Source organism: Apus apus, chromosome 6, assembly GCF_020740795.1.
Source record: "Apus apus isolate bApuApu2 chromosome 6, bApuApu2.pri.cur, whole genome shotgun sequence".
Classification (NCBI taxonomy): domain Eukaryota; kingdom Metazoa; phylum Chordata; class Aves; order Apodiformes; family Apodidae; genus Apus; species Apus apus.
In genome coordinates this window covers 37011078-37024332 of record NC_067287.1, presented here as the reverse complement: position 1 = coordinate 37024332, position 13255 = coordinate 37011078, and the positions used below count along the sequence as shown (strand labels likewise).

Here is a 13255-nt window from a genome sequence, read left to right as displayed (position 1 = left end):
GGTGTTTTGGACTGGGGTGTGACAGATTATCTCATGGGGTTGGGATGGCTGCTCAGGGAAAACAAACAGACTGCCCCTCCAAAGGTTCAGTTTTGCTTTATAAAGCTTAACTTATTAACGGGATTTTTTTGGTAATGTTTAGAGGATATTCAAATATCCTGTGCTCTGCTCATGTCCCATCATTTATTTAATAGGTGCAGGTGTTTTAAACCATTGCAGAAGTTCACCTTGAGCCAAGAATTCAGTAACATCATTTTGGAAATCATGGGAAGAGGTAAATACTAGTATTACAAATACCAAATGAAGGTTATTTCTAAATCCTACCAGGGCCTAGATCCAAGAAAGAAAAATCAGGCTTAATTAGCAATGTACTCTGTTCCATTAATGATGAGTTGTAAAGAGAGGATGAAGATGAATAGAGACATACAAAAGGGATGGCATTTTTGGTTTTCTTGTTGTAAAGACAATACCCTAGACGGGCTTCTCCTGAGATTGCAGGGAGTAATAGCAATGCTTTTTAGCTTGGCTGAGAGTCCCTGCTGTAAGCCTCTTCTGTATTGTTTGTCCATGTAGCAAACCTAGAAGAGTGTAGAGAAAACAGGTTAACTTGGCCTTGTGATAATTTTTTAGGGTAGGAAGCCCACAGGCTTGGCCTCTCCACAGACCAAGGGAGACGCAACCGAAAAGCAGGAAAACAAAGTGGAAGTCCCTGTTTGCCCTGGTTTGAGGCAACCCTGGCTTCAGAAATGAAGTGTCATCAGTGGTGAGTGGCCTGATCTGGATCTGCCCTACCTCAGTAGATGTGTCTCATTGCCTGCTCTGAGAAAGCATGATGCTGTGGGCACCTCTGCCTGTATAAAAACAATCTTCAACTTTGAAATTCTTCATTATATCAAAGTTTTTTTCCTTATCCAGGTCCTGCTTTCATTCATATCCTTTCCCACACCCTATTCACATACAAACAAACCCTGGAATGCCATCTTATGGTCTTTCTGAGCTGCCTTCAAGCAGGGGCTGCACTGTCTCATCATGGTGGTATTTAGCATGATGTAAGACTAGTAAATGCATCTCTGTCCTACCTGGTGTCTTTATAGGCAGTTCTTTAAATGGGAAGCAAGGAGGATGCCACATTCACAGGGGGCACTGCTATAGTCTGTCTTGTTCTGGTATCTGGTATCTCCCTTGAGGATGCTCTTTGCCAGACACTGGGACTCAGTTTTTCCACTCTTAGAGGCCACACTCTTGCAAGCACTTTTATATACTCCTGTGCTAAGTACTGTGGGATTACTTACTGCAAAATTGAGTACTCATAAAAGTATGTGCCCAAGGAGGCTACCAATGCTCTGTCTCAAATATTGCACAACAGTGGAATTTAATACAGGCTATTTCTCAGTTGATGGTGCTGTATTTGGTCTTGTGGTTTATCTGATTTTTGCTTGAACTGTTCAGGAGAACTATAGGGTGATGTCTTTTTGGTGTATTCTGTGAGAAGAAGAGCTGCTAAGTATTGCTCTGTTGAACCTTGCTTGAAAGCTGTGTCACACTGCCCACGCCACTTGCCACCAGTTACCAAGTGTCTGGGGTAACTTCAGCAGCTAAGCTGACAGACAGGCTAGCCAGGAGTGCTCCAAAATAACTGAGAGACTTCAGAGCTCTGATGCACCTTGAGTTTCTATTTCAAATCTTAGCAGCTTAGGGCAGCTTTTGCTTTACTGTGTACCTTGGAGGTCCTATTTAAATCACATATGTGGGACTGGTGTGCTGTCTGCCAGCTGTCCTTGTGACTCTGTGATCAGGGTCCCATGCAGCTGCAGAGATGATGACTAGTCTGTTAGTTGAGGTTCAGAGACATCAAAGAGCTTTGTGTGTACAACTTGACCTGGGATTTGAAGGTTATGTCCCCTGTTCAAGCACCAAGTGGTCAGTTTTCCCAAACCTTTGATATCACTGTCTGATGCTTTTCCTGTGAAAGAAACAATTTCCTTGTAATAGAATAAATATTGGAGATTTCAACCTGAGTTGTTCCAGTAATGCTCTGGATTATGAATGAGACTCAAAGGTGCATAAACCAAAGCACAATCTACTTTCTGAATGGTCCCATTCCTTTCCTCACAAAGGCTTGTTCTTGTCCAAGCATGGAAGAAGAAGAATAATAAAAGGGTAAGAAGTAGTTTCTCCTGTTGGAAAGTTGGTGCTTACTCTGAAACCACTGTGCAGTGAGACAGTGAATCCCAGAGCATGAAACCGTATATTGGTGGATGAGGAAGCAGCCTGTGTAAGCAAAGAGGCAAAGAGGTGTCCCACAGACAGGCTGTGTGTCCTCAGAGCAGCCTCAGCTGAGCAAGGTGGAGGCAGCAGTGGTTTTATGATGCCAAAGTATCAGGTGCAGGTATGGGAGGAAGATGATAGTTGAAGGGTGTGAATGAACAGGTATGTCTGGAATTGCAAATATGGGTTTTTGCAGTAAAAACAAACAAAAAAAAAAAACAAACAAAAAACCCCACAAAAAAAAAACCAAAACAAAAACAAAAACCAAGATAAGTCTCATCCACTTTGAGTTTCTTAAGGTGCCTTCTTGAGCCATTCATGTGAAAGGAAGAACTCCCATTGAAAAGAAAAGAGAGAAAAATGTTTGGGGTGTTTTAGTTTTCTTGTAGTTGCAAAGAAATGACAGTATTCTCAAACAATACCAGGCTGGGTTTATTTCCTTTTCTCCGATTTGACAATTGGAATCAATGCCTTTTTTTTCCCAGTGGAGGTGGTTCTGTTGTGGTCTCCCTTCTCTCCCAACACTGGATAACTTCGTGTCCTTGGGAGAGGAGGCTGCTGCTGGGAGAGCTGCCGGGCTGTGCAGGGAACGGGCTCCCACTAGAGCGCGCTAGGGCAGTTGAAATGGGGATGATTTTCTTCTGGCATCGGAGTGGAACCATCAAAAATGACGATGTAAGACATGGATGGCCCTTTTGTTTTTTTAAAAAGGGACTCTGGCTTGTTTCCCCACCTTTTGGCTCCCATTTCCCCAGCTGAGGCTGAAGTGTGCTGCAAAGCCAGCCGTAGCTGCTTGGGTGCACTGGGTTCACAGCCATGTGCTGTGAAAGACCTTGTGGAAGACACCAGCCTGTACACAGCTTTGTTCTCAAGCCTCTTATTTAACTCATCTCACAGTCCCCTTGTTTTAGTGTATTGCTCTGTATGCCAAGGGGAAGTGGAAATCTGTGCTGTACTTCAACAAGGGCAGGAGTCCATCTTAAGGTCCTGTTAGTGACCTTCTACTGTCCTCTGTGCATTTCAAAACCACCCCTCACAAACTTGCCCATCATCACACAAGAATTTTCTGCCTTGAACCCAGGCTCCCAGACCCTAGCCCTTGTCTGCTGCCCTCCTGTTCACTCAATTAGCCAGCTACAGTGAAATTCCTTTCATGATCTACAGCCTAATACATAAAAATGACAGTGACACAAATCTTGACTTAGGATTCAATTTGCATGTTAATTCATTGTGGTTTCCCAGATATTTGGAAGTTGCTCCGACAGGATCTGGGAGATGATGAAATGCTCCCTGGGTGGGGTTGTTCTCACGTCTCCCAGCAAGAGCCTGGAGGGAGAGGTGACACAGTTTTACTGTCCACCAGGCATCATCTGTTGTAGAGTATGGAGGATCTACAGCAAAAAGCAAAGCAAAAGCAAAGCAAGAGCTATCATCAAGGAGTTCTGAGTGCACAATGCAAATAGAGACAAGGCTGACTGTAAAGTCTCAAGAATCATCTGGAAATCACTGAAGCCTGGCCAGAGAGCCTGCAGCAGATGAAGGAGGAACACAGGCATTTTATAGAGCCAGCCTCAGTCATCTTTGGTTCACAAAGTCCCTGGAAGACTTTAGAGAGTGAGGCTCTGGAGTCAGGGAGGAAAAAGTAACTTCCCCGAGCAGAAGACTAGCCTGTGTTGGCTTTGAAGGGTTTAGGCACAAACCCCATCACTCACTTCCATCAAAATTTCTGCTCATCTTTCTGGCTAATACCCAGGAGCTGGCTGACAGGGAAGGGTAGTGCTGTGAGCTTGTGTTCATCGCCAGATCACCAGGGACCAGGAAGCCCTGTCAGGCTGGTAACAGGCTCAGAGGGGACCTGACAGCAGATGTGGACAGAGCTGCCATTTTGCAGCATGCCTGAAAAAACCAGCAGCTTGCCAAGGAGAGCAAAAGAGGCTCTCCTGGAAAGACAGTCATAGGTGGTTATTTGTGTGTTACTTTGGAGCTAATGGTGCTCCAGACCCCAGAGACCTCAGATGTAGGATAAAAATGGGTCTTGCTGCAAGACCTTGTGATCTGAATCAGGGCTAAATAGGAGGATGGAAAAAGAGACAGAGTTGCATGAAGAGACATGTCCAGCATCATACAGCAGCCTGTGCCACAGCCAGTGAAGGCTTGGAGCAGTCTCTAGCTGGCAGATGTTTTTATTCTAAGAAAAGATGTTCCTGGTTACAGCAGATAATCAATTTTCATATTTTACACATGGTCCAATTTTAACAACAAAAAAAAAAAAAGGAAAGAAAGAGTGAAACATTTATTCATAGACCACTAACTCTTGGTTGTTTTTTTTTTCCTCTCAAGAAACTGGACCAGGTCACTGTATTATTTTTGACTTAGAAACATGGATAACTTTTTAAAGAAGAATTGTGGAGGCTGAAAAAAAAAAAAGTTGTTTCTTCTCTGTGTTCAAAACTTGGATTCCCCAGGAGATTCCTGTGCTGTCTGAAAGGCTGTTATCCTGTATGCCCTGCATTCATACTCACTTGTGGCTGCTTCTTCCTGTTCTGACCTTCCTTGCTCAGAGACTCCAGTCACTATAGGACAAGTTCTGACTTTTCAAAATCATCTCACTGAAGTTTTTGGCTAGGAATGACTAGAAAAGGGAACTTCCCCCAGAAAAACAAACAACAACCAATCATCATCAAACCAAACCTTATTTTTCACCTCAATCACAGCCAAGCTTTTCAGCTTTTCATTGAAAACCAAGTACTTGAAATTGATCAAGAGGCCTTAAAATGAACATTTCCAGGCTCTCAAATAAACAACGTAATTTTGCAGAAAAATAGGATTTAGTCACGTAGCTTCTATTCCATTAACCAGGGTCCCCAGGAAAACTTTTGAGCAGGCTTTGCCCAGCTCTGGACTTGGGAAATGCAAGTTCTGCTTCCTGCATGATAATCCTGTGCAAATGAATTGAGGAATGTTTGTGTTTCCCTGTTGAAACCCATTGATGAAAAGCCCCGGGCAGAACTGAGTTACATTAATCACAGACATAGACTATTGTCTCTGTGGATGTGGCAAATCCAGCTGTAAGAGGCAGGGAGCTTTCAGGATGGGGATGACAAATACCCCCCCTCATTAGGCAGAGCTGAGGTGGATACTAATTACCCTGGAGCTGCAGTCATGATGCTTGAGGTTCCTGCCAGTGTGCAAGCTGCATCCTGAGTTGCTTGCTGGTTCCTGCAGATCAGCAGCAAAGAAGGTGGCTGGGTCTGATCCTTCTGAGGCAAGAGCAGGATTAGCACTGGCTTTGCAGCAGAGCACCTTTCCTCTGCACTGGCTTTCAGCTGTCTCTGTACATCACATGTATCAAAACTGTGACTCTCTGGCCATCTCAGCTCTGTGGCTCTTGTTCTGGAACCACTGGAGTTATCAAGCATGCTTGCCATATGTGGAGAGTTGGTGGGGAGGGGGAGAAGCATTATAATGCTCCTTGAAAGAGTATTTGTTATTGTGTTTTTCAAAGTGAATTAGTCTTTGCCTTCCCAGCACCTGATTTCTGTCAGATTTTAACCCTCTGTGTATCCACATTGTAGATGAAATTTTGTGGGCACTCAGAATTCCAGTGGCAAGGAGGAACAAGCAAGGGGACAGAAGAGAAAACAGGGCTCTTGGAGAACAGCCCTTACCATTAGGTTTTGTTTTGTCCTGGCTCAGATCACAGGCAGTGTTACATGTCAGTCCTCAGTCGTGCCTGGAGTGGCACCCACCAGGCAGAGCTGTTTTTCCTGGGCTAAATGAGCAAGTGCACAGGGGTGACAATTTTGGCCCCAGAAGAATTCAGTGGTAAAAACAGCCTGGGATTCAGGCCAAGGCAGCAGAGCTAGAGGGAACTTAATGGGACTTCCTGCACAGCACAACTACAGACTTTCAACCATGTTCTTCAGCTTACCTAACTAATGTTTTCTCCAGCCGTGGTTTTTAATTAATGATAATATCATTAATCACATAATTATGGCCTCATTCCATTGTCTTTTAAGACTTGGGTGGCTAATAAGGACAGGCTAACACTTCAGCTTGTATGTTTTATTGACTAATTTAATGTAGTTGAAAAGAATGGGGACATGCTGGGGACAGAATTCCCAAAACAAAATTTTGCTGACAATGTGCAACATGCAGCTGCCCAACAAACACACACCAGCATTGTAACAAGCACATGGAGGAAGAACAATTTCTCCAATTTCTCCTAACTGCAGTAGTACCTAGAAAGGTTGGAAGATGATCCTTGAGGTCCCTTCCAACCTGCCATTCTATGAGTCTAAGATTCTTCAGGCAGTTTAATCAAAATCCTTTAAACAGAACACGGGGAGTTCTTGCTTTATAAATTAACTCCTGCAAGGGGCTGATATCTCAGTGTTGGGCAGCACTAAATCCCACTGATGCCATAAACCATAGCAAGAAGCACACTGAGACTAGGAGTGAAGAATCCATCTGTTTAAACACATGAAATATTTTTTACTCCTGGATTACCATTAGGCTCAGGTCTAGCATTAGTGACTCAGGTCAATGTCTAGTGCTACAGTCTGGGGAGAAAGGACAGTTAATTCTTCACAGCCTGTCTTGTTTGGTCAGTTTTGATGTATCTCTACCAATATCCTCCTTTATTGATCCCCTGTCCCTAATTTTACTACATCATTAGCATCATCCCATATGGAAAGAGGGCTTCAGAGACCCTGTGCCTGGCTTTTGCTGGATTCACCCCATCTCTAGTAGCTATAGTTGGATTTCCCTCTGAAATCAGCTCATCTTGAAAGATGCTCAACAAAATACTGGTTTTATTCCCCACAGGCCAACCTAGCATTCCAAGTTCTTGTGACTGGGCAAAAAGGACCCTGCATAATGAGGGTCCTCAAAGCTACTGATCTGTGCTCATCTGAACCAGCCACCACGAGATTAATTCCTTCCAGTCCTTTTCCATCTTCTGATTTCACTTCTTCACCGCCATCAGTATCTCCTCCTCTGTCCAAAGACTCACTTGGTTTGCAGGTGGCTTTTGCTGATCTCAGGATTTCTCTGCAGATACTGCAATAATTAGTGGATTGTTTTTTTTTTCTGAGGATGATGAGACTTGGTGGTTTGGTTGTTTGTTGTTTTTTTTCAAGAAAATGAAGCTCTGGTTGAGTTACTGCAGAAAACTGAAAGTTGCAACTGAAAGTTACAGGAGGGTTGAAAACTAGAAGACAAACATTCAGAATATATGGAGTGTTTTTATAAACATGTCGATTTTCAAGCCAGTTTCAGAGTTTCCAAGCCTATCTTGAAAGCTTTGAGTGTTTGGGGTAAGCAATACTACACAAACAATATCCATTTCAAACACATGTGCATCCAAAAGCCTCTCCTTGTTGACACTGTTAACACACTGCTATTTATCCTACAAATAATACCACATTATGTTACTCATACTAGTTTGATGCCCCAGTTTGAGTCATCTCATGCAATGCACCAGTTTTATTTCCATCTTGTTACTCATTTCTTTTACTTCCCAAAGGTAGCTGGAATATTGCAGGCCTCTGAGCTTGCTTTAATGTTTCCCCCTGATTTTCAGTTGTGGTCAGATTAGCTCTTAGTTGTCTTTGCAATCCTTGTCTTTTCCCCTTGTCCTTTTCTCTACAACATGATCAAAAGCTGTTTGCACAGGATTTTTATGAACTTCTGCACTCACTAATGATGGGCCGACTTGTCTGTTGAAATTTTCCCCATCATTTTCCCACCTTGGCACCTCCTGCATCCTTAGCATTAATTTCTATCACTTCCACCAATTTCCCAGGAAGAAATTCTGATTAAGGCAATAAATGCTGGGCTATTCATCATCTGATGTCACAGGTTACGTGGTGCTTCTCAGCCTGTCAGGTACAGATTGTTCTTAATCAGCTGAAGTGAGACACAAGTAAAAGAGCTAAAGGCCTGATTTCCATTGCCATCCCCCTGTGGTCCTGTCTAACACTAGGGAAGTAAGGCAGAGCCATTGTAAGTGCCATGTAACAGGGCAGCACACCTGATTAAAAGCCTGCAGAGCTCAGATGGTTTCACAAAAGTCAGCTTTCATTGGATGTCAGGTCTTACTTTCATTTATTGACAGTCTCGCCCATTATGGGTAGAGTGTTTGCTCAACACTGAAGAATAATGGTCCTGTCCCACTTAGCTGACAGCAGAAGGGCTGACAAAGGGATGGAATGCAGTAAAAGTGGTAATTTATGCATGAGTCATGCTTCCCAGCCAGCTGTGCTGATAAAAAGCCAATTTCATGGGAAGGCTGGAAAACAACAACAAACAAAATTACCTTTGTGGGGAAAAAAAACAACAAACAACCCCAAGTATTTTGACCAGCACTTTGATTACTTCTTGGCTTCAGCACAGGGAAAGGAATCCTGGAGACGTACTGGGAGTTATGATGCAGGCCTGTGTAGGGGAAGATATTTCTGGCCTAGAGCCTGGCCCCTAAGATAATATGGAGACAACAGCAGCAGATCTTGCCTATGGCACATAAACAGCTGATAAAGCAGGAAAACAGAAGGTACTAAGAGAGAGAGTTGAGAATTGGGGAGGCAGGGGTGGATTTCTGGGCTGAGGGCAGTTGGTGAGGCAGGGGAGGAATTGATTTTTGGGGTCTGACTTTGCTCCACTTAGAGGACATATTCCTGTTGATTCATGGGAGCCCTAGAAACCAAAGACAGCTTGCTGTGGCAATTGGCTAATTCAATAAAAGCATTGATTTCTCCAGCTGGACAATGAAAGAGCGTGAATGCAGCGTAGCTGATTTCTGTCTCTGAATTAATGGAACAAATGATCATCGATGATCATTCGAGTGAGAGGAATCTGTACCCCAAAGAAGAGGACCTTCCATATTCAAAAATCCCCCAGCCTGTGTGAGCTGGTCCTCATGTGCCACAGGTAGACCTTGAGAACCCTTTGTCTGTGTTTCCCCTGTGACACTGTCAAAGGGCACCCTTTGGGTCTGCAGTGACAGCTGTGCAACAGCCTGGGGTTTGTCTGAAGGGCTGACTGTATCAGCCAGCATTCCTATGGAGAGCCTGGGATATTCACTCTGTTAGGGACTCTTAAATACCTGCAGAGTATATACCTGCAGCTGAGAGCCCTGCTGGTCTGGACTTGGCACAGCTGCACTGTCTGTGCCTGATGTTGATTGTAAAACAAAAACAGTCGTCATGTTCATACTTCTCTTCCATTAATTCTCCTGCAAGTGAAAAGAGAGTTTCCCTCAGCCACAGCACAGGGGCAGTGATCTGTAGGTTGATTCAGTCTCTTCAGAAAATGGGATGAAGAATCTCATAATCTTCTCTGTTTTCCCTTCTTATGCAGTTCCTGGCTTCTCAGGGACATAGAAATGAAATGTCAGCAAATCCAAGGGTGACTCTTCTCTGCTCTTTGCAGTACATGTCTGTGTTGGTTAGCAGGACTTAGGAATTAGTTGGCTGTGTCCTCCTCACCTTGCAGAGTAGCTGATGTAAAGGCAGACACGGAGGGACAGGAAAGACCCCAGAAAGGGGATGCAGGAGCCTGTGGGGCTCAAAACTGGTAGTGGGAGCACCTCGTGGCACTGGTTTTCCCCTGAGTTTAAGACATCTGTCTCTTCCCCCACAGGAAGGAAGGTGCTTTGAGCTGCACATCAGAGCCATAAAAAAGGAAGTTCTCAAAGCACTCATGGTAGCTGAGAATGGGCCCTGATAATTTCAGGGCTGTTGGGTAGTTGCTGGGTAGTAGGGTACAGCTTCATGCTTTGCTGCAGTGACTCAGGAGTCAGTGTCTGATGCAGTATGATGATACTTCTTTCATAGGTGACTGGTTTGCCCCTGTCTGGCTGTGAACCCTTTTTCCCATTGAGATTAGCTTTAAGGGTCTTGAGACATATGGCTACAAGGTGAACTCACTGCTTCTAACTGATGGCACCACTGAAGCCCTGGCAGATCAGACTGCCGCTGCTGACAGGACCCACCAGCCCAGTGGCCTTGGCTCATGATTTGCAGGCAGGCTGGTGTGTATGGGCTGCTAGCAGAGGTGGGTGCCACAGGCACTGGCATGGAGGCACAGCTGCTTCTGCTCTTCCTTGTTAGGGGTGGTCACTTGGAGTGCAGGGACAGGACAGGCAGTGACATTTTAACAGCTGACGTTGTTTGTGTCAGTGTACGAGAGGCAGGACACTGACCTGGGGAATGTCTCATTTTCACATTGATCCATGGGCTTTGACGTAGAGCAGGCTCACCTCAATAACTGAGGGGACATCCCAGCATAAGCTGGCCTGCCAGAGGTAGCCATCTCCTATCATCACCTTGCAGCAGTAGGCCAGTTCTTCTGTGCTTGATGTCTTCTTTTTTATTTCCTTTCTGGTTGCCTCTGCCTGCACTAGAGATGTTCTGAGAGGCCCCAGAAGACACAGTGCTCCTTCTGCTGTGAACAGCACTTAATACATGTGATAAGAATTGTGGAGCATTAACAGAGCAGGACACTCAGTGCTAGAGGAGAGGAAGGGTATTTTGATCAGCCACCAGGGTAAAAGCTAAGCTGCTTTACAACACAGCCCGATAGAAGGTGGCTGTTAGAAAAATATGTCTATTAAAAGGTCAGGTGTGGTCTTGCCTTCTGGCCTGACACCTGCACAAGCTGTACATGATGCAGAATTAACACCTTATTAGGTTAATTTTGTCTATTTGGGGTTGCCGTGAACAGCCCATTAGAAAATAACAGTTTTCTCTGAGGAGGCCAAATGTCTGGTTGTTATTATTTCTGCAGATAATACTGAATGTGTAACTTGTTTTGAGAGCAGCTTATTGCAATATTCTGTGGTCAAATCTGGAGCATTAACTGGATAAATAGCTACTTAGTGTGCTTCTCTTGACTGATCATGGGAGCACAACTCCTAGGATCAAATTTCTCATATGCAACAGGCACAGGGACAGCCACAGGTCCAGTTTTGCTACTCCAAGCCATTAAAAAACTGTGACATCTTTGCATTATGTGGTCTTTCTGATGTCCAGGTCTTTCTAGAGTTTATGTTTTTCAGCATTTCTGGCAGTTGTGAGGGCTGAAAATGGATCCTTTGCTTTAAGGAGTGACAGTACTCTCACTTGGATGCCAGATCCTGGCACCAGGAACATTAGAGAAAAAATGAAATACCTGAAAGTGCCAAACTGCCAGTGTTCTTTCAGAATAAAACACAGGATTTGCTCCCAGTAAACTGGCAGTGTAGAGTGCTTTCTGAAAAGCTCTCTGAAAAGCCCCAAAAGGACTTGTTTAAAAATTCAGGTACACATTTACAGGCTTAGAACTTTTTCCCCAGTAGTAACATAGCTCCACTCTTGTAACTGCTGGTACCTGTCACAGAAGCTTTTTGTTTCTCAGCAAAAAGTACCAGAGGCAACAGTGGTACGTTCAGGAGAGCTTTGATGCAGAATATTCAAAAGCCTGATTTCTATTCCCTCTCCAAAGTCTGGCCCCCAGAAACCTTCCTTGACCTCTTCCAGGTATGAAGCAGTCCCACATGGGCTTTGGTGCTCTTCTTCTTAAGATTCTTCCATATCCTCCCCACATGCATCTTGCCAACCAGACAGCTGAAGTGTTACCAGCAGTGCTTTGTTCTGTGGATGGGTTTTGATTATTAATAAGATGGTCAGGAAGAATGAGACTATTTCATGTCTTGTCAGAGCAGCACAAGTAGGATGCTGCTTTTATGAGACTTGCCACTGCTCCTCCCTCTAGATCATCTCTTTCATGAGCCTGAGCAGGGCTGGGGTGACAGTCTGCTTCACGAAGGGCTTAACAAAATGGGAAACAGCTCAGGAAGTAGTTTACCAACAGCAAAGAGAAAACTCAGAGACAGAATGAAAAAGAGCCAAAAAAGAAAAAAAAAAAAAAAGGAGCTGACTGCAGTTTTAAGTTGAACTTCCACTGCCTTCCAAGCAGGCCCTCCAGGATGAGCACATTAAATTCATGTATTACTCAACAGCCAGGGCTCTTTAGCAATAAAGACCTCTGGCACTGAAAGAGACTCAAATCTTTCCAGCCAGCAATAAAACGCAAGGAGTGTCAAGCTGAAGCTCACTGGGTCACACAGCTTGTTAAGGCAAAGGGCTGGAGGTTGATTTGTGCAATTGCTGCAAGTGATGTCCTGTGACACCCTCACTGTCAGAGATAACTGCCTTGAAGATTAAAAACGAAAAAAAAATATTAAATATAGCCCTAGAAATGCAGTTCTGTAGCCACAGTAAATTGAATCGTACACACACACGGACACACGCACAGAAAACATGAGGGTTTTTTGAAACTTGATCCAGGCTGCATTTGGAATTGGTTTTAACAGCTGTTGATTGTTGTCTGTGGAGAAAAAAAACCTGCAAGTGATGCTTTTTGTGCACCCCAGAAAAATAAAGAAAAAGGAAAAAAAAAAAAGGCTGAAAACCAATGCCTGCAACAGCAAATCCTCAGCTTCCAGTCCTGGGCAAAGGAAGAAGGCAGTGTAGGGTTTTCACATTTTCTCAGGTAAAAAGGACAAGATGCCTGACTCCACAGCTTTCCTGAGATCTGAATAATGGAGCAGCTCTAAGTAATGTTTATGTTTAAGTTTGACTTCTGTGATGCCTTGCATTGCATCCACAGCATGCCAAGTGCCTTCCTGCCATCAAGGAGAGGCTTCTGGCTCCCAGAATGTGAAGCCCCAGCCCTGCAAGGATGCTGTCACAGGCTTTTCTTCCTGTGTGTGGGTAGCTGTTTCACACTGAAGTTGTCTGTGGAGATAAGAGTGTGTATAAATGATTGTAGAAGTGAGGCTTTGGGATATTGAAGGTCTATGAATTTTAAGATGGTTTCTTCTGGGGATTTTGCAGGTATATGTGCTTGCCCTGCCCACACTCCAAGGAAAACCTCAGCTGTGGAAATGTGTCCATAGCTGCTACACCGTGCCTCTCACCATGGCTTCATTTGCAGTCCTCCAGCT

The 13255-nt window shown here is 44.3% G+C and overlaps 1 protein-coding gene across 1 annotated transcript in view; it reads left to right on the top strand.

Annotated features, from left to right (window-relative positions):
* The window catches only part of ABCA12 (ATP binding cassette subfamily A member 12), a 113862-nt gene that overhangs the window by 1796 nt on the left and 98811 nt on the right, over positions 1–13255 (top strand). Inside the window, 1 exon segment of the mRNA XM_051624176.1 lies at positions 239–274. Coding sequence (XP_051480136.1) covers positions 239–274 — 36 coding nt within the window.